We start from the raw sequence: 21792 nt of genomic DNA, 5'->3' as shown, positions 1-21792 counted from the left end.
TAATACTTTTCTATATTCAGTTTAGTCCTTACCTTATGTGTCCTCTCTTACCCCATTCCACAAACATAAATATGATGACCAATGTCTTCACCTAGCAGAAATTAGAAGAGAAAAAGACCACCCTGGTCATTCTTTTTATACATCAGCCTAGAAGTCTCTCTTTTCTCCTTTCATCTCCCAAAGGATCAAAGATGAGGAGTTAAAAGACCAGCTAATAAGAATTCCATGGAAATGCTGTGGTCCAAGATTTCCTAGAGCACTGGACTCAACATTTCTGGTTAAGTGAGGAGAGTAACCCTGTTTTGCAGCAGCCCCTAACAAAAGATTGCTTGGTCTGGCCCATAACAAGAAAATCTCTCCCACAATTTCTCCTTCCTCAACAACAAACTCACCCTCTCCAGAATCTCCATTTTTCTACTACTAACTGACACTTTTTCCTTCCAATTAGAGTGTGACAGGTGTCTGTGAAACTCTCCTTCTGCTTTCACCAGTCCTTGCATTTACAAGCAAACACTCTCCTTCTCCTCTAAGTCTTCCCCCCAGGTTATAGGACCTCTCACACCAAATGACATTTTTTCACAGCAGTCTGAATTTTCACTTATTTTCCCTAGTATTGACTCAGGAGATTCCTGTGTGGCTTACTTGAAACAAGCCCTGCATTCTTGTCTTCGCTTTCCAGTTCTGCATCCTCAGAACTCTGTTCCCCCAGATAATGCACAGAAGTATTTTTTAACACATTATTAGACAGATAGGCTCTTTGCTAACTATAAGGCGCATGCTTCTATCCTCCTCCCCCCCATACACCTTCCCTATAGAAACCTCTTCCTTAGGTTCCTTACATGGCATTTAAGATCATCAGATATTTGAATGGGAAGGAGACCTTCTCTCAGAAGCTAATACTGCACCTTCTTGTGCAAGAGCTGTTCTTCCTGAAAAAATGAGAAAGAACAGCTCTTGTGCAAGAGGGGGGGTTTGCGCAAAAAGGAGCCATCTACATAGCTCCTTTTTGCCCAAAAGCCTCTTGCGCAAAAACGGCCCCTAATTAATTATTCAAATGCAGGGCTGGCCCACAACATTTTGGCACCTGAGGCAGGGGCCTCATGCCCCCTCACTTGGACCAAAACTTTGAAAGGTCTCTTGAGCCCTCCTTTCTCCAGCACAGCACTACTATCTCTGTGCATCTAGAGCAGAGAGAATACATATGCACCAGCAGCAGACACAATTTTCTACACTCTGGGTCCTAGTGGCACCCCCCCCCCCTCCCCGCTTCCTCCTCCCCTTCGCACAGTCTGGCACCTGAGGTGGCCACCTCATGGTAGGGCCGGCCCTGTGCAAATGTATCACGGTGATATTCTACTCTGCACTTCATTTGCATAAGCTTTTGTGGAAGAACGGTGCAGTATAGATGTTGCCTATGGTAGAATTTTCAGGATATTATCATTTTAAGGTTATATGTCTGTTGGCAGAAGATTTGTTTCATTTGTTGTACACTAAACAAAGAACCTGCTGAGGGGGACATTTATGAATATACACAAGGAAAAGAAAGAAAAACAAGGGACAATATTTAAAATTCAAAGGATCAACTAGGCTACATCTAGACTGGCCCCTATTACGAAATAGCCATGCTAATTTCCAACTTTGGAATAGGGAAATCCGCGGGGGATTTAAATATCCCCCGCGGGATTTAAATAAACATGTCCGCTGCTTTTTTTCCGGCTTGGGGAAAAGCCGGAAAAAAGCGTCTAGACTGGCGCGATCCTCCGGAATAAAGCCCTTTTCCGGAGGATCTCTTATTCCTACAAGAGATCCTCCGGAAAAGGGCTTTATTCCGGAGGATCGCGCCAGTCTAGACGCTTTTTTCCGGCTTTTCCCCAAGCTGAAAAAAAAGCGGCGGACATGTTTATTTAAATCCCGCGGGGGATATTTAAATCCCCCACGGATTTCCCTATTCCAAAGTTGGAAATTAGCATGGCTATTTCGTAATAGGGGCCAGTCTAGACGTAGCCCTACTGTTTAGATTGTATAGTCTTTGGGACACAAACTGCCATCTAGTATAAGTTTGTACTGTGCTTGGTACAATGGGGTCAGCCTGGCTGTGGCCATGAGATTGGACTACAATATAAATAATAATAATAAATACTCTCCCTCTTTCATTTTGTAAAGAGCCTTTTAAAAGGAAAACCCCATATCTGAAAGACTCAAATAACTTTGTGGAAGAGAAGAGTCAGTCAAGCTGTGTCTAAACTACATCCCTTTTCTCAAAAAAGAAATGTAAATTAGAACTTCAAAATTGCAAATGAAGCTGGGATTTAAATTTCCCGTGCTTCATTTGCATAATGTTGGCTGCAGTTTTTTTCGAAACAGGGCTTTTTGATAGAAAAACGGCAGTTTAGACGGGAATCTTTCAAACACAAAACCCTTTTTCGAAAGATCCTGTACTTCTCAAAAAATGAGGTTTACAGGATCTTTCAAAAAAAGGTTTTATTTTCGAAAGATCCCCATCTAAACTGCCATTTTTTATCGAAAAGCCCTGTTTCGAAAAAAAATGCCATTATGCAAATGAAGCACAGGAAATTTAAATCCCGGCTTCATTTGCAATTTCAAAGTATCTAATTTACATTCCTTTTTCGAAAGAGGGATATAGTTTAGACATGCCCTCAGTTATAGGTGATAACTTCCAGAGTCTTTTATTAAAGTTCAACTTGGTTTCTTCTTAAGGTAAAATGAGACACAAAAAGACAAGAAGAGAAAAGGAGTAAGAGATAGAAAAATACAGATGTCTCTTGGATGCCTGTAGTCCACTTACTGCAAGGCCATGGGCATAGTATATGGCACATTTAGATACTTTTGCATGGGTTAGAACTGCTAGAACATGTCCAATATCATTTGAACATTATGGTCTATAGTTAATATTGCTATTTTACGTGGTTTATACATTGAATGCTTATGATAATTTTATTCTGTTCCTTTATATAACAGACAATGCAGTTTCAAGGTAAACTGAAGTTTCTCTTTGGACAAAAGAAGAAATCCTCCTCAGGAACACTAGTACCACCTCAGTTGTCCTTATTCTGCATAGTGGCCCCGCTCATGCTCCCTTCTGTGACAGAACTGAAGATGAAAAGTCTGCTTGTAAAAGCAAAGCACCGAGCTGATGAGGAAGCCACAATGGATACAAAGTATTTTCAACTGAATCTTTTCATATTTGTCATTACTTACTGGGGATTTGTATTTATTAAACATGTAAAAAGCCCAGTTTATTCTAAATACCCTATTCTAAATACCCTCCTCCCACCCCTGTTTAAAAACTCTTAATGATATGTCTAGCTTCTTTGGATATTTTTGTTCTTTCTTTGCTATTATTCAAAATATATCACCATAATAAATACTTGTGTTGGATGTAAAAGTGGCAAATAAAAATATATCCATTCATCTGGAGGGAGTTCTCAACTTGCCACAATTCATAGCTTGGTTACCTTTTAAAGAATCAACCTGTGGGCAAACCTTAGTAGCAAACTAAGGATGGTGGTAGGGAGGGCATTTGAACACTAAATGTGCATGAATGTGCATCAGGATGCATGTGAGGGAGAGGCAGACCTGATATACACTATAAAATGTTACCATACTTGTGTATGAGCACACTTGTCAACAGTTGTGTTACTTGACCTGGTGCTGAAGATGATGTAACAATCAGTGTAGACTAGGAATGTAATAGTATAACCGATAAGCAAAAGCTTATCGGTTAATGCTATAGACTACACACATTCCCCCCCCCCCTTAAACCAGTAAATGTTTTAGCAGTCTGGCCAGCAGCCCAGCTCAGTTCTGGCTCACCCCAGGTTGGGGACCTGCCCCCGCTGTAGCTCTGCATTTAAAGTGTATTAGGAGCTGGGCAGGCAGGCAGCCTGGCTCAGTTGTGGTTTGTGCTGGGTCTGGGAGCTCAGACCCACCCCCTGATACAGGGGCTGCTGCAATATGCTATGGTTCATTGAGTGCAAGACTATCCGAATCTAGCTCTTAGCATTGTTTTTGTGTGTGCTGTATATATACTATGCACCCATATGATCTATTGCTAGCAAGTTTACCACTTGATGTCATTTTGACAAGACCGTGGAATTGCTGAAAAGTTGAAGGTGATAACAGGATATGAAATAACTGATCTGTAGATCAGTAGTTGAAAGATAGCCCAGGTTCCTTGCCAGCTTTTCAGCAGCCTATTGAAATGAGTTTGTAACCTCAGGCCAGTTCTTATTAGAAAATGGTTTATAGCACAAGTGTTATTGGCAATCTGAGCAGAGGTAAAGATGTAATAGTTTTGTGGAATGAATTATCCTTTCACCTCTAGGGTCCTCCAATCCAGGGTGGAGGCACATTTGCATGGCAATGTGGGGATGTTTACACAGCCAATGCCGGTGTCTACATTCCTGTTAATAAAAAAGAACAGGAGAGTATGTTTTCATGCACAGTTATCTTGGGAGACTGGTTCTGGGTTAGCTTGGCTTGGGTCTGAGCAGCCCCACAGCCAAGTATTACCCATATTACTGTGTCCTTTTTCTTTATGCACTTATGTTGCATGTTTGGGATATATTCCATGGTTCTTTGTACTGAGTTTCTCAAATGCAGTTATTGTGGCTACATGTGGCCACTAGCGGTTTCTCTTGCAACCACAGGCTTCTGGGTGATAATTGGCAAAGGCTTCTGTGGCCACCAGTAGTGGCTGGCTCCTGTCCCCCACCACTCCCCTGGAGACACAAAAGCTGGAGAAACAGACAGCCAGTGGGAGTTCCCCATCTTCTTGGGAGGGGTGGTGACCGGCTTCAGTCTTTGGATGGCAAGTGACAAGACTCCAGCCATGGGGCTTCAGGCTCTGTTCCCAGGATGTGCAGTGGCAGGTTCTGGCCCTGATCTCCCACACCCCACATCACCCCTGGCTCCCATTGCCTCCATGCCATCCTCCCCACCTAGGGTTTAATTTGTCCCTGGGCTTTCCAGGACTAAGTCCTCTGTGCAAAGTAATATTTGAATGTTTGTTAATATTGCTTTTCACAGCAGACTTATGAGCTGTCAAGTCTTCAAACAACCAAAAAAGCAAAAGAAACAACAAGAGAAAAGACAGGAATATGCAGAACTCCTTATTTGTGTTTCTATTCCATTTAGATCATTTCCATTTAGTACTTGCTTTTTAGGCAAAACAATGAATGATGCAATCTGAAGCTGGTATTACATCATACATGATATGAATTGCATCATGTTATTCCTAGAAGTCATGGGTGATACAATCATAACGAAGCTTACATCACTCTGCTGAACAAATTGCCCTATATCAGCTCTAGAAATCATAGTGTCATGCTCTCTTATTTGTCAGTGTTCGATTTTGCAAAGGGACACATTTCTGTTTAGCCAAAGTGAGCAGAGATGCCTCATATTTGTGTGAACAGTGCAGATAACTTCTGTTATGTTTGTGGTGAAGTGACTTTTGCATCACAAAAGCGCAGTATAACCACTATGGTTAAGAAAGCCTATCACCTTTATTTTGGCTGCAAAATTGAAGATCAGGACAAGAGGTGGGCCCCACACGTATGCTGCAACACTTGTGCAACAAATCTTCGCCAGTGGTTGAACAGGAAAAGGAAATCTATGCCTTTTGCAGTGCCAATGATTTGGAGAGAGCCAATAGATCATACCAGCAATTGTTACTTCTGCATGGTGCCTCCAGTTGGGAAAGGTGGGTCAAAGAAGAAAAAGTGGACTGTGCATTATCCAAACATTCCATCAGCTATACACCCAGTACCCCTCGGAGAAGGACTGCCGGTTCCTGATGCACCAGAATCATTCTCACTTGAGTCAGACGAGGAAGAGGAAGAGGATGAAACTTCTGGTCCTGAACCATCAATGTCACAGGACCCACATTTTCTCCCATCCTCCTCCTCTGAACCACACCTCATAACACAAGGTGAACTGAATGACCTTGTTAGGGATTTGGAACTACCCAAGAGTAAGGCAGAGCTGTTGGGCTCCAGACTACAGCAGTGGAATCTCCTGGCAGGTGATGTTAGGGTTTCCATGTTCCGTGACCGTCAAAAGGATCTTGTCCCATTCTTCTTCATGGAAGGTGATCTTGTAGCCTGCACCAACATCGATGGTGTGATGGCTGCCCTCAACATCGTTCACGATCCAGATGAGTGGAGACTGTTCACTGATTCATCGAAGACGAGTCTTAAAGCTGTTTTGCTGCATAATGGCAATGTTTTGCCATCAATTACAGTTGGTCATGCAGTCCATATGAAGGAAACCTATGACAACATGAAACAACTTTTGAGGTGCATAAACTATGACCAACATCAGTGGCAGCTTTGTGGCGATTTGAAGGTTGTTGCTCTCTTGCTTGGTCTGCAGACTGGATACACAAAGTACTGCTGTTTTCTCTGCGAATGGGATAGTCGTGCAAGAGATTCCCACTACATCAAGATAGATTGGCCACTCCGACAGTCATTGGAGCCTGGGAGGAAAAGTGTTCAGCATCCACCACTTGTTGAATCAAGGAAGATTTTGTTACCACCCTTACACATCAAGCTGGGTCTGATGAAGAACTTTGTCAAGGCCATGGACAAAACACAAGCAGCTTTCAAGTACCTCCGTGGAAAATTTTCAAGGTTAAGTGAAGGTAAGATAAAGGAAGGTGTCTTTGTTGGTCCTCAGATTCACAAACTTCTTCGAGATGATGCATTTGACCATGCACTGCGTGGCAAGGAAAAGCCGGCATGGAAAGCCTTCCAGTTAGTGGCGATAAATTTTCTCAGAAACAACAAGGCACACAACTACAGGTTGTTGGTGGAAAACCTCCTCAAGGCATACAAAAGCCTTGGTTGCAACATGTCACTAAAGATACATTTTTTGCACCCTCATCTAGATTTTTTTCCACCGAACTGCGGAGCAGTGAGTGACGAGCACGGTGAGCGATTTCACCAGGACATTGCATCAATGGAGAAACACTATCAGGACAAATGGAGCCCATCAATGCTTGCAGACTATTGCTGGACAGTGACAAGAGATGCTCCATTTAATGAATACAAGAGACAAGTCAAGAAGCGCCAAGTAGACACTGAATAGGACTAAACTATGTACATAATAGTTTTTTGCCTTTTGTTTCATAATAAATTTTATTTATATAACCCTTTTGCTGATTTTTAAAGTGTTACATAAACAGGACAGGTGAAATATTATCATGTAAAGCAACCATAAACACATGAAAAGACTTAGGTTTACAATTTATTATTAAAACTCTACTATCTACACCATAGACATAGACGTAAAATGTAAAAACTTAAATATCTTGGAAACAGTAGCCAATCAGTTGTTTTAATTGTCATATTTGAATTCAGCACATCAAAATACATAATAAATAGCACATTTTATCTCTGAAGCAGGCGACTTCTAAAAAATTGTAGACCAGTGTTTTCATTATCCCATCTTCAGACCATAACTACTATTAGTTGGTTGCTAGTTTGAAAGTCATGTTTTATACAGTTGAGTTGCCTTTAGCTGTATTGTCATTCACTGAACAAATATTTTCACATTATCTGTCCTCTGCAGTTCAAAATCCATTTCAGGCCTATGTGAAACAGAATTACAAGGAAGAACCAATTACCATGAGGGTGCAGCTTTCTCTAATGTGTTACAAAGTGCTGAAAACCAGGCCAAAGGTATCAGGTCATAATACTGTAATGTTGCAACATTGCCAGTTTTTGGAAGCAACCTTGCTGTTTCCCCCCGCCATTTAAGGTTTCCATCTTTTGGTCCCAATTTCCCATTGGCTGTTGTTGTGATATAGATCAACCAAATATGACATCATATTGACCCTATAGTCTAGCCATTCTCTAGCTGAGATATTAAGTGGGTTTTCTAAAAGTTCCAGCACCCAGATTCATACAATTACATGTACAGTAGGCAATGCCTCCATAGTGCTCCCTGGGAAAAGGATGGACATTTCTTCTGCCTCAATTGCCAGGGCTCAGCCTTTTGCTTGTGCAAGCTGAGGAGCCAATCCCCCTTGTGCGGGAGAAGGTTAAAATAATCAAAACCAAAAGTCAGTATGCTTCCGCACCCATGAAAGGCCTTTGGGAAGCTGAAAATATCAGCCCTTCTCCTTTCGGGGTGGGGGGAGGCTGGTCAGCTCTCAAGTTGTTTCTCCAGTCTTAAATCCCTGCTTCTAGTGCCTGGAGAGCTCTGGGGTGCAAACTTGCTTCTTCAGGGTACCACCCAGGCTGCACTGAGCAGGGAGTCTCCTTTTGAAGCACCCACCCTGATCCAGGCTTGAAATTCCTTATGGGTGGTGGGGTTGAGGCTGATTGTGCCCAGAGGTGCTCTTTAGCTCTCTGCTGAGTGGGGTTGGGGTCTGCCCCACCATAAAAGACTTAGCATTCATTAAAATAAAGGGAGGTTTCTCCTGGTTGAAGCAAAAAGCTTGAAAATGTGATGTGGAAGGACCTTAATGGCACAAAACGAGACAGCAAATATAAAGAAATGCAAATGTATTCGATTTTTATTAGGCTTATTTGTTTGTTTTGGCAAACTGGCTCATGATTTCTCAGTGCATGGGGCTTGTGGTACTGTGAGGATCTATGATCTGCTGTAGCTGTCTTTTACAAATTGGCACGGTGTTTGGTATAAAATGTAAGAATTTAGTAATTCTCTTTGCTGATTTTTGAGTTATTTCTCCTGAAGCCATTCCTTCTCCCTCTTCTCTATTCAGATAACAGTATTAACCTTTTCATTGCACAGGTTTTACACTTGAAGTCATACTTTCTTTAATACAACTTCTCTATCACAGCCATTTTCACTGTCTAATTTCTATTGAATCTTTTATTATTAGACAAGCAAAAACTAGACTGAACTTCTGATACTGAAAAATCTCACTAATTTAAGTATTTGAAAACTGAGCCTGTACCGTAAAATCTCAAGTATAATGCGCACTTTTCCCCCGTTTTTTTAGCATCAAAGTCAGGGTGCGCATTATCTGTAGGAGGTTTTTTTTTTTCAGTTTTAAACGCACGCTCGGCAGGCATGAGCTGGGCGGGGGGAGGGGCAGGCATGAGCTGGGCGAAGAGGGCGCCTTCCCCCCCCAGAAGGTGTCAGCTCAGTGCGCGGGCAGCTGGGCGGGGGAGGCTCCACTGGCAGGCGCAAGCTTGGCACACGGGCAGCTGGGCAGGTTTCCTTCCTGTTCCTTCCCTCCCGTTCTCCTGTATAATGGATGCGTATTATACATAGGAGTCTGTGTTTTTCATGATTTGAAGAGTCTAAACTCAGGGTGTGCACTATAATTAGGTGCGCATTATACTTGAGATTTTATGGTAATCTTTTTCCCAGTGTGCATTCTTTCCTGCAATTTGCCTAGTTAATCTTAGCCATGACACGTTTTGATTTACACTCTTCTACATAATAGATATCAAGCATTTTTGTGACTGTCTAGTAGTTTATTAGGTTTATTAGTTGAATATTAAAATTGTTTGCACTAGAATATATTTTCTTTTAATTTTATAGCAAACAATGGAGAAAATGGCATTTCTTTATTTAAAGTACTAACAAATGAAGATCACTGGGTCTGGCTACAAACCAATACTCAAGTTCTGTACAGGACTGGCTGTTCAGAATATGTCATTGCCTCACAGCAAGCTCTAAAGTAAGTATATCTACAGTTTCCTGTAGTTCTGAGAGATAGATACTCTTCAGAAAAGTAGGACTTTCAAAAGCCTTTACGTGTCTTAGGAGCACAAGTCCTACTGAAAGTCATTGAGACCTGTGTTCCTAAAGTACATAGGTGGGATTTTCAAGCATGCCTAAGTTCACTAGAGACCTCACTTTGCCAGTATAATTTATGTGAGAAGTACTAAGGCCTGGTCTTCACTAGACCAGGAAGGTTCAGTTTAAGATATGAAACTCCAGCTATGTAAGATGTGTAGTTGGAGTCGGTTTATCTTAAGCTGAGCTTTGGTGGCATCCACAATATGGGAAGCCAACAGGAGTTTCCCTTACTCCTTGCAAAAGGAGGTGTACCGGACACCAATGGGAATTGCCCTCAGAGTTCGATTTACAGGTATATGCTAGACCTGCTAAATCAAATGCCAGAAGATTGATCTCCAGAGCATTGATCTTCCAGTAAGTACAGACATGTCCTCTGGTACTACTGTCATGGGTACTAGTGCAAAACCCTAAGATGGATGACTACTGAACTCACAAGCCCTTTCAGTGGGCCTTACTCCATACGGTATCTGTATTCTTCAAAGAGGCAGTTCCTAGAGGTGCACAGATCCTATGTCCACAGTAGGTTGGTTCATTTGGCAGCAAGAAAAACCTCTCATGGAAGCCAAAATAAGGCCCTTAACAATTTATCCCTACCGTAGACTAATAGGCAGCTGATGGGAAGGAAAGTTCATGCAGATATACATTCTACCACTTGACTTTCACAACGCCCAGTTCTTAAAACCTTTATTCCCCCGTGTTATGGTTTCAAAACAAGTGCAAGTCAGGTCAGCTCCAAACTACAGTAAATCTCTTGTGGCTACAGATTTTGGGATGATACTGGCCTTCTGAACTATGGGGAACACATTAAAAAAAGAAAAACCCGATCATGGAGGCTCTTCTCAGCAACCAACAGAGTGTGCTATCAGAGGTCTCTGCTGTCTCGTCATTACTAATTCCTTGATAATGAGTCTAGTAATATTTGGGAATGCTCTTTATGGTTAATGTCTGAATAATGATGTCAGTGGCAGGGATTACAAAGTATCCTTGATTCTCATGCTTTCAACATTTACTGGGATGAGGTAAATAGAGAATCGTGTGTTCAGTGAAAAAGGGGTAGGTTCCACTGGGATTAGACTGTGTTCATTTTAGGAACCCGTTTCTTATTACTATTGATATAAGCCTCCCTATTCACATGTTCTTTATTATTTGGTCAGCATGTGCCCACAGAACTGTACATAGAAAGACTGCATCCTTTCTATGCAGATCTCCCCACTTCTCCACAAAAAAGACTCAGCCATATTTCTAGCACAGTCTCTTGCACCCTCAGGGATCTTACAGAGGCCTCTCTGAAGTCTGTTCTGAAGGAGATAGTGAGTAGGTGAAGTGGGTGCAGGGAACTGTATTTCAATAGCATTGTTGCCTCTTTTTGACTTGCACAGCTAGTCATAGTTTGGGGCCCTGGAGAAGTTCCAATTAGAAGTACAAATAGCTGGAGTTTGGTGTTTCCTTTGATGCATTCTTGTTTATTTACAAGAAACATATGAAGTCCTGCTGCTCTAAATTCAGGTGGGAAAAAACAACAAAAGGAGCAATTTCTTAGATGACAGCTCCAAGCCTCATAGCCAACATACCCAAAATATCTCTCCCTCCTTTTCCCTCTCTCCCTCCCCTCCTTTCCCTGCCCCTGGGGTCATCACACTGTGCTCATGGTCTTTTGCTTAGCTTTGTTGCTTTTTGCCTCTGTCCTTCTCTCTGTTCTCACCTGTCTTCAGTTTCTTTGTGTTCTCCCTTCCCACATGTTGGCATGCACACAATACTCAGCAAAAAGCCCCTCTGCCCACATAATCCTAAAACTCCTAGGTCAGTGGTCCCCAATGCAGTGCCCATGGGCACCATGGCGCCTGCTGGGCCATTTCTGTGTGCCCACCAACTGATCGGGGCCGTCCCCGCCCCCAGGTGTGCAGTGCATGGGCTGTGCCAGCCCCGGGAGTGTGGCGTGTGTGGCGTATGGGCGTCTCCGCCCCTGGGCATGCAGCATAGGAGCAGCACTGGCCCCAGGCACAGGGCGCATGGGCGCTGCCAGTTCCTGGGCGCGCGGCACAGGAGTGGCACCGGCCTCGGACATGCAGCGCATGGGCTGTTCTGGCCCTGGGCACGCGGCGTATGGGCGGCCCCTCCCCTGGGCACGCAGCACAGGAGTGGCGCCAGCCCCGGGAGTGCGGCGCATGGGTGGTGCCGGCACCAGGCATGCGGTGTGTGCGCGGCCCCGCCCTCGGGTGCCTGGTGCATGAGTGGCCCGGCGCCCGGCAGCCCCAAAAGGTTGGGGACCACTGTCCTAGATGGTCTCTGTTAGGCCTTGTGTCATGGAATGTGGCTCCTCTCCACCTTCTCCCCACAGAAACTGCATGGACTTACAACAGTATGAACTGTATCTTTCTGTGCTTTGGGTGTTCCAGAGTTGGGAAACAGGAAAAGAGGGAGTGGGTCTCCAAAGAAGTAGCTCTTGTCTCTGCATATGCCCCCCAAAAAAATTTAGACACCTTTCTGCTATAGGGAGTAGATTCTAAAATCGTGTCTGTGAAGTGGGAAACCCTATCTCCCCCCAGGGACTCCCTCTCCTACAATCTCCTGCCATCTGTTACGCCAGTCCAGGGAATGAATTGGACCATTACAAACCAGATCCAAGGTGGCTTCTCTTCTTGTTCAAGTTTCTATTTTGTGGGCTTCTTTATGTGTAGTTCCTTTCATTCATGGGTGCCTTAGTTACTCAGTGGATAGTTAAATACCTCCACTGAGCCTGGTAATCATGTGAAACAGAGTGAGTATCAAGAGCATTCGTCCATGAAGTTCCATTCTTACTCTCCCCTAGCTAGACCTGGGGGGGGCCGCAGAAGATGCCCACTGATGGGTTTTTATATTTTGTTCATCATGGCTTGCATCTTTGCTTCACACCTGCCTTGTCGAACTGTGATGTAGCTTGCTGGAAATGTAAAATCTTTTGCCATAAGATGGCATTCTTTTCCCTATTATCCTCATATTTATATACAAATAATTTGTTATAATGTTTTTCTTTATTATTGATTTCTGAACAATCACATTTTCTGCTATATTTTCACATTGAATGTTAGCTCTCCCTGCCCCAGTTTTCACTGATTTCTAAAAGCTGCTGTGGATGCATCGTACTTGTCTTTTTTCTTGAGATATTATTTCTTCAAGAAAGTAATATGTTGTGTTTTAAGATTTTAAAATCTGAATAATACTTAGTAGGGAGTTGAAAGCAATATTCTAAGGCCCAAAATGCTGACACTTCTTCTCTCCCATCTTAATCTTTGTCAATTGTAAAGTAACAGTTTCAACATTGAAACAGCATGTACTCCCCCTACTGGAGATTCTTGTATTTATAGGCTGAGCCCATTTTCTCAAAAATTACATGTACAGTAAAACTCCATTAGTCCGGCATCCAATGCTCCGGGACTCCTGATGGTTCGGCACCATCAGGAACCCGGAAGTGCTGGGGCAGCTGGACAGGCTTCCCCCATTCAGCTGCTGCTGAAACTGACCAGCAGCTGAATCGGGGAAGCCGGGAGCAGAGCAGCTGGGGTGCTGCCGGGTTGTTCCCGCAGCGCCGAGGGGCGGCGCTACGGGACCAACCCGGCAGCACCCCAGCTGCTTTGCCCCAGGTGTCGGGACTCAGCCGCTGCTGAAACTGACCAGCAGCGTCAGTTTCACCAGCAGGCTGAATCCGGACGCCTGGGGCAGAGCAGCTGGGGTGCTGCGGGGTTGGTCCCGTAGCGCCGCCCCTCGGCGCTGCGGGACCAACCCGGCAGGACCCCAGCTACTCTGCCCCAGGGGTCCCCAAGTCAGCCGCTGCTGAAACAGATCAGCGGCTGATTCCAGGAAGCCCGGGGCTGAATCGGGGACCCCTGAACCTGGGGCAGAGCAGCTGGGGTGCTGCGGGGTTGGTCCCGCAGCGCCGTCCTTTGGCGCTGTGGGACTAACCCGGCAGCACTCCAGCTGCTCTGCCCCAGGCGTCCCCAAGAGCAGCTGGGGTGCTGCCGGGTTGGTCCCGCAGCCCCGAGGGGCAGCGCTACGGGCCCAACCGGGCAGTACCCCAGCTGCTCTGTCCAAGGCGTCCCCAAGAGCAGCTGGGGTGCTGCTGGGTTGGTGCCGTAGTGCCGCCCCTCGGCGCTGCGGGACCAACCCGGCAGCACCCCAGCTGTTCTATTGCAGGCATCCCCGATTCAGCTGCTGCTGAAACTGACCAGCAGCGGCTGAATCAGGGATGCCTGGGGCAGAGCCGGACTATTGTAAGGGGGGGTTATGAGGGGTCTGGGGTGGTATCCCTTCCCACCCCACTCCAGACCCCTCATAGGCCCCCCCCTTCTCATAGTCCGGCATATCTGATAATCCGGCACCCCCTGGGTCCTAAAGGTGCCGGATTACCGGAAGTTTACTGTATTAAGCTAAGTGACTAACTTCTGAAACCCTCTTGTGTGAGCTCTCTTTTAAGTTTCTAATTCTGATATCCACTTTTCCCCAAACCATTTTGGCCTATACCTTAAATAGCTTGGATTCAATGTCTTACATCTTTCCTCTCTGATTAATCTAAGGCCCAAGAATTATAATCCCTATTATCCAAAAGTTAAGACCAATTTTTGATAAATGATTATTAATTTTGTGTACTTCAAGTGTAGCTAATGAGAACTAAGGGATCATAGCACCTCAGAAACTTAGGCAAAAGATGTCTCAAGTTGAACACATGAAAATGGGGACTCCCAAATTAGTGAATGTTTGGGATTATTAGTTTAAACACCAGCAGTGAAAGTAATTTAACATTTCTTACAGGTACTGTCCTATTGCAACCCGGGTTCTTGTCAGCTCTTTAAATAGTTTCCTGCTGGCTTTTGCCACAGCTTGGCCTACTCTTCCCGGAGCTGTGCACCGGGGTACACCCTTTTACTTTCTCTGCTAGACACTTCCTCTAAGTGCTTTTTTCATCTCCTACAATAAATTGTTCAGAAAAAGAACACCTCTGTAGCTCTCAATCAAGCCACTTGAATCAGAAAGTTCTTGATGATTCCTAACTTTGTAATACGATTTCATTTTAACTACTGTGAATTCTGTTTTATTCCACACTATTGAAATCATATTTCTGCCCAGAATATTATGGTGATTTTTTTAAATAAAAAAGATATCAAAAGGTTACTATTGTACTTAAGGAAATGGTAAAATGTACACCAAAAATTGAATTAAATTAAAAATGCATACAGAAGTTTAAATGAGAAGGTCTTGCACTCTGTGTGTGTGTGTGTGTGTGTGTGTGTGTGTAATACATTATAAAATAATGTAATATAATATAAAGAATATATCGACATGGGTATGAAGTTCCTACATTACTCATGAGAGATGAATTATCCAAATCACCCCAAACAAATATTAATGAAACCCCTGTCACAGCACTCCATTCTGTATGGGCAAGACATGTTGTGGAAAACATTTTTGAAACATTTGACTGATTGACATTTTCTCTCTCTATTGAAAGGGAGGAAGATGTGCACCTGAAGGTACCAAAGAACATCACAAGTTTGAAAGGACACAAGGACGCACTTACCTATAACTGTGCCATTGAAACTTTGGGACAGATGAAGCATCTTAACTGGACAAGTGTAAAAAATGCACAAGACAGCATAAAAGTGAAGTTTGAACCTAATACAAATGAAAAGTGTTTCATGCAAGAGGGATCTCTGAATTCTAACACATTACTTTTAGGTGTCCAAAACAACTGCAACACGAACAGCATTTGGACTTTAAAAAATTCATCAAATTCTTGTTCTGTAAATCAACGTATCAATACATGTCCAAGCAGAAAAATTGGACCATTCTGTAACAGAGATCAAAATCTTTTAAATTTAGCATCAAACTTTCCTTCCCATTGGGGTACTACAGAAAACTGCCAGTCTTATTCAGGCTTGCAGCAATTTACTGGAGAAAACTACACTACAGATCCTGTCAAATTACAACGTCCGGTGCTGTATCCAGAAACTTTGTACGACACAGTATTTCCTCTAGATATGCCCATCAAAACTGAGTATGATTCTGACTCTGAAAATGTAGCTGATAGCTACACAATGTCACAAAGTCGAGTCTGGGTGGATGAGAATGGTACGGTGAAAAAGCAGCTGACTGGCTACCCTAATACAATGCACCTTAAAACAGAATCTGACCACAATGAGCAGTTGTCTCCTTGTCAAAAGCCAAAGAACTGTGTTTACACACCGCACAATTGGCAATGCATTGTAACAAATCATGCCAACAATATGAATATAAACAGATCATGTAGAGGGTTACATAATAAAGAGATGGCACAGGTTTGCCCCCAGAACTCTGCATATTTGGAAAGCATCCATGACTTTCAGCGTACTGAATTCTACAATCAGTTCTATAGCGCCAATTTGGTAGACGAGAAAGTGCAAAATAACCAGTTTTTAAAGATGCAATGTGAGTTTAAAAATCCCTCCTTGGTTCACACAATCAAGCGTGAACCCTTGGATTCTCCACCATTGTCTGATAATGGGCAGGATGGACTAGAGATGATCTTCCCTGATAATGCACCTGGTCCTGTGCCTCAGGAAACAACGGAATGTACATTTTTACAATAGATTTTGTAGTATCTGGAATATTTATGAGATTGAAAAACAAGCAGTTTTATTTTATCTTCCTGTTGGACTACATGAATAATTACAATTAAAAACCAAAGGGAAAAGATTTAAAAAAATATGATTCTCTCTAGTGATCTTTGGATATGGAGCAAAGTAAAACCACAGATACCATGGCACAGTGCTAATTTCAGGTCTAGCTTCCCCTCTTATCTGTTGTATATAACTATATCTTCCTTTTGCCTTTCTTCTATTGTTTATGGCATGATGTGAAGTCAATGGCAAAACTCCTATTGACGTCACTGAGACTAATCCTTTTATCCTGTTAATCTAATGTCTTTATTTTTATTTTCTCCAGTAAAAGGGACCAGCACTGCCTTATCCACATATTAATTTAATCAGCTTCAGGCAAGGGCTTCTCGAATCATAACTGCTTAATTTAAAGGAAGACCACTGTAGTGAAAGACTCAAGGACCACAGTCCTGACAAAGAGAAGGCCAAGGGGCAAGCTGATCACAATCTCTAAGTACCCACATGGGCAACACGTATTTAATAATGAGCTCTTTAGTCTAACAGACACAGATATAATGTGATCCAATGGCCAGAAGTCAAAGGTAGACAAATACAGAGTGGAAATAAGGCATACATTTTTAAACAGCGAGATTAATTGACCATTGGAACTATTTTTGAGGAGTCCTAGTGAATTCTCCATAACGGGTCATTTAAAATCAAGTTTGGGTGGTTTTTAGAAAAGCTCTGCTCTCGGAATTATTCTGGGGGAAGTTATATGATGCATGTTATAAAGGAAGTCAGACTAGAGGATCACAGTAGTTCCTTGAAATCCATGAACATGTTAACTCAAAATCCGGTCACCTTTGAAAAAACAAACTACAGTTATTTTTAGTTACTATATCTCTGCCTTAGTTGCCCTGCCATTTTTTGTTATGTTTTAACAATCACATTTCTTATGTAAAAAATATTAATCTCTCCCCTCTTGCTGTTTGAAAGAGCCACATATAAAACAGGAATAAATGACTAATTATCCATTTATACAGATAGTGACCCGCAAAGTGTTGTTAAATGTATACACTCACAAAAATCATGTTACTTGTCACATTAATAGGAAAAAAACCCAAATAAATGTTTTTAATGTGATGATGTCCCTTCAATTGTTCATGACACCATCCTCTGACTGCATGACTCGTGCTGGTCTTCAGTAATTATGGGAACAATTTTTCAAAAGCATCTAATATCTGCAGTATGATAAAAGATCTGCTGGCCTAGATCAGCTGACCTTGAGCTTGTGGAACTTGGGCTGCAGAGCTGTAAAACTGTAGTGTAGATGTTCAGGCACATATTGTAACTTGGGCTCTAAGACCATGCAAGAGAGGTAGGTTCCAGAACCCAGGCTCTCGCCCAAGGCCAAACATCTACACTAAAATTCTTTACCCTGCAACTCAAGTCCTGCAAGTCTGAGGCTGCTGAGCCGGTCTCTGCCACGAGTATTTTATTGCAGTGTACACATGCCCTAAGTCGCTTAGGATATGTCTACATTACAGAGAAGATTGAAGCTGCCGCTGTCAGTCTTCCAGGGTTCAAATGAGCAGGTCTAGTGAAGACACACTAATTTGAACTGAAAGGGACGCTCCCGTCGATGCCGTGAGTTCTGTTTCCATGAGGAGTAAGGGAAGTCGAATGGAAAGTGTGCTCCCTTCAATTTCCTGCAATATGAACAGTGCGAAAATTCAAGTTAAGGTACTTCCATTTCAGCTATGCAATTAGCATAGCTGAAGTTGTGTATCTTAATTCAATGTTATCCCGTAGTGTAGACATACCCTTATACCTTGAGAAAATTTTGCCCTAGGTCGCTTTCATATAGAAGGTTGCTGAGTTAATTTACTTGTACTGGAGATAATATAATACGATCTACAACTTCTGTTTTGTTTTCATAGTTTGCCTCCTGCACTATTGTTTTTAAATTGCACTATTTCAACTTTAAATCACTTGCCCATATATAAAAGGCATATTATGAAGGAAATGTGTAGATGTATTTATGATTTTTATAAAGCTTAAACTTTTTTTATTCAAGTGTTGCAACTAAATAGAATGTTTTCATTTCAGTAACTGTTAGTAATGGTGAGATTGTCATCTCTTAACAATCTGGCCTGAGTGTAGGGCAGTGTGTAGCTGCATTGCTCTATAATACAGCAGGGACGTTATGGTAACTCAGCTTTCTAGATGCTGCTCTCTGCTGCATCCCTGATTCTCTCATCTGCAATACAGGTGGACTACACAGGGAAATAAGGGGCATCGTGGGCTCCCTTATATTCCTGCACTGGCACAGACAGTGACTATCTTGCCCTTTTACTCTATGCTTGCAATAACTATAATACTATTTTGGGACTAATTCAGAGACAAGTCTAAAGATGGCATAATCCATACCACCATCTGGGTCTCAATGTTTGTTTCCTAAATTGAGAACCTAATCCCACAACTTGTTCTGAACATACCTCTGCATCCACATGGAGCCCGACTGAAGTTACTGTACTTCTGGGTGACCTCTAGGATCTGTCATATGGAACAAGTTTGAAGACTGGGACTAAAGGCTTTTTTTAGGCTCTGTTTGATTAACTTACTTAGACTGTCTCCCATTTATTAACTCATACCCTGCCTAACATATCAACTCTGAATTTGACCCATTAGACCTGATTCTCCACTGCCTTGTACCTTGGTTAGTATTTTAAATCTGTGTAACTTGAGCATCAGTTTTACAAGGTCAGAATGGTAGCATTTTACACTTACTTTGCTTAGATGGAAATGACTACAGAAAGTGAAAGGTGGGTGAGATCTCTTCTAGGGGACCAACTGCTATTGGTAAGAGAGAGAAGCTTTCGAGCTACACCACTCTTTTTCTTTATGTACAGTAGAATCTCAGAATTATGAACACATCTGGAATGTAGGTTGTTTGTAACTCTGAACAAAACATTTTGGTTGTTCTTTGAAAAGTTTACAACTGAACATCGACTTAATGCAGCTTTGAAACTTTATTGTGCAAAAGAAAAATGCTTTTAGCCATCTTAATTACCTTGTCAAATCTTTTGAAAATTTTTCACCTTTTTTAGTAGTTTACCATGGTAATATATGGTACTTGCTTTTTTTACTCTTTGCTGCTGCCTGATTGCATACTTCTGGTTACAAATGAGGTGTGTGTTTGATGGATCCGTTTTTAACTCTGGTGTTCATAATTCTGAGGTTCTACTGTAGCTTGAATACTTGTCTGTCTCACCAAGAGAAACTGGTCCATTAAAAGATATTACCTCACTCACTTGTCTATTATCCTGGGACCAACACAGTTACAACTACAATGCATACAGAAGGTGCATGACAGTACAGGATCAAGGCCACAGAGACTGAGTGTAAGGGAGTCTAAAATAGTGTAATTCACATGCTGAGAGGCCAGGAGATGGGAGCGTAGCAAGAAAAACAGCTCAAGAAGGTTTATGAATGTGTAAGTTAAATTAACTTCAGGCTCCTATGTGTGTAAACTTCATGGCTACGTCTACACTGGCCCCTTTTCCGAAAGGGGCATGCTAATTTTATAGGTCGTAATAGGGAAATCCGCGGGGGATTTAAATATCCCCCGCAGCATTTAAATAAAAATGTCCGCCGCGTTTTTCCGGCTTTTAGAAAAGCCGGAAAAGAGCGCCTACACTGGCCCCGATCCTCCGGAAAAAAGCCCTTTTCCGGAGGATCTCTTATTCCTACTTTGAAGTAGGAATAAGAGATCCTCCGGAAAAGGGCTTTTTTCCGGAGGATCGGGGCCAGTGTAGGCGCTCTTTTAAAGCGGCGGACATTTTTATTTAAATGCCGCGGGGGATATTTAAATCCCCCGCGGATTTCCCTATTACGACCTGTAAAATTAGCATGCCCCTTTCGGAAAAGGGGCCAGTGTAGACGTAGCCCATCAGTTTACACTTGGTGATTTGAGAGAGAGTCTAAAGTAGAACCTCCTTACATTACCTTACATCACTTAAATTTGCACCACTGGTTTGCTGTTGAACTGTTATCAGATATCTCACAGAAACTAGATATGGTATTTATCAATGGGATTCTTTCTAATGTAAATCTTCAGACATGCAGCAATCTTAACAAATTGGTCTTTTATCCTATCCATGGACAGGGAGAAGTAAACATGACAGCTAATACACAAAGATCAGTTTCTTGTAAGCTATTGGCATAAGGAATGATTTGCAAATAATACATGCAGAGAGACAATAAAAAACAAATTGAGAATTCCTCACTATGGGAGTGTATTTGCATTTGATGTGCAGATATCTTTTCTGTCACAACTGATGGGAAATTACTCATTCATCAAGCACAGAGTACCCTAGAAGTTGGTTTCTGATATCGTTGCACTCTGGGACTGCCACTGCTTTTCTAATAGAAACATTTTGAAAGATTACAATTTCAAGGATCCAATGAAAGTTTGATTGCCAAGAAATATAAAAGGCAAATCACTCACAGTTTACCTATTATTAAAGAATGCTTTACATATAACAGTTTTAAACTATGCAGCTTTCTTCCGTTGATCACAGTCTACTTCACTATTTTAGAAGCCATCTTTGGAGAAGTGTTATTTCTAGCAGCATTTGCATGTTGTTTCTTAGAGCAGTGGTTTTCAACCTTTCATTTGCAAACCCCTGCATTTCAAATGGAGGGCCAGATCTCTTTGGAAATTGAACCAGTGGGTCATGAATCCTTATCATAGGAGTCTTAGACCAAAAACTGACTGAACAAAATTCAACTATTAATGTTACATGTGCTCAGTGCAGCATCTGACACTGGGTTTTGATCTGAAGATGGGGGGTATTGACATATTTTTGATCAGCCAGAAAAATTGAATGCCTTTTTTGGGGAACTGAAACTTTATTTTCATAGTCGCTTACTGCAGACCTCTTAGACATAGTCTGCAGACCCACAAGGATGCAGACAATCGCTGGTTTAGAGCATTAGAGTAACTAAGGTGTTTGCTTTTAGTAGAGGGGTGGGTTTTTTTTGCCTTTGATCTTGGAGTTTTTCTTTAATGAGTTGGTATTGATATTCCCATATCCACCATTCTAACCTCTGTGCTGGGGAGACTCCTTTTATGTTTATTTTGAAGTCAGTCATAAAAACTTCTTGTTACATATGAAAAGTCTCTAGACAAATCTTTGGCTGCCATGAACTCAGAGTACTGACTTCAGGATAAAGAGAGTTTTCCTCATCCTGCTGTTTACTTGATAATTTCTGGGTTTATCTTTGTCTAGTAATAAACTTCATCATCCTGAACCTGTCCAGAGAAGCTAAATGCAAAGGATTTTTCTCCTCAATCTCATTTTTAGATTACCTGAATTTG

General features: G+C 42.3%; 1 protein-coding gene across 2 annotated transcripts in view; it reads left to right on the top strand.

Moving 5' to 3' along the window:
* AHRR (aryl hydrocarbon receptor repressor) overlaps nt 1-19998 on the top strand; it is a 124244-nt gene extending 104246 nt beyond the window's left edge. For both annotated transcript variants that reach the window (XM_075921552.1, XM_075921551.1), the window contains exons 8-11: nt 2980-3179; nt 7594-7703; nt 9541-9679; nt 15284-19998. In XM_075921552.1, the coding sequence (XP_075777667.1) occupies nt 2980-3179; nt 7594-7703; nt 9541-9679; nt 15284-16400 (1566 nt within the window). In that variant the 3' untranslated portion in view covers nt 16401-19998. The remainder of the gene's footprint in view (nt 1-2979; nt 3180-7593; nt 7704-9540; nt 9680-15283) is intronic.
* The last annotated feature ends 1794 nt before the right edge of the window (nt 19999-21792 follow it).

This window comes from Pelodiscus sinensis, chromosome 2 (assembly GCF_049634645.1).
Source record: "Pelodiscus sinensis isolate JC-2024 chromosome 2, ASM4963464v1, whole genome shotgun sequence".
NCBI lineage: Eukaryota > Metazoa > Chordata > Testudines > Trionychidae > Pelodiscus > Pelodiscus sinensis.
This window is presented reverse-complemented; position numbering and strand designations above follow the sequence as displayed.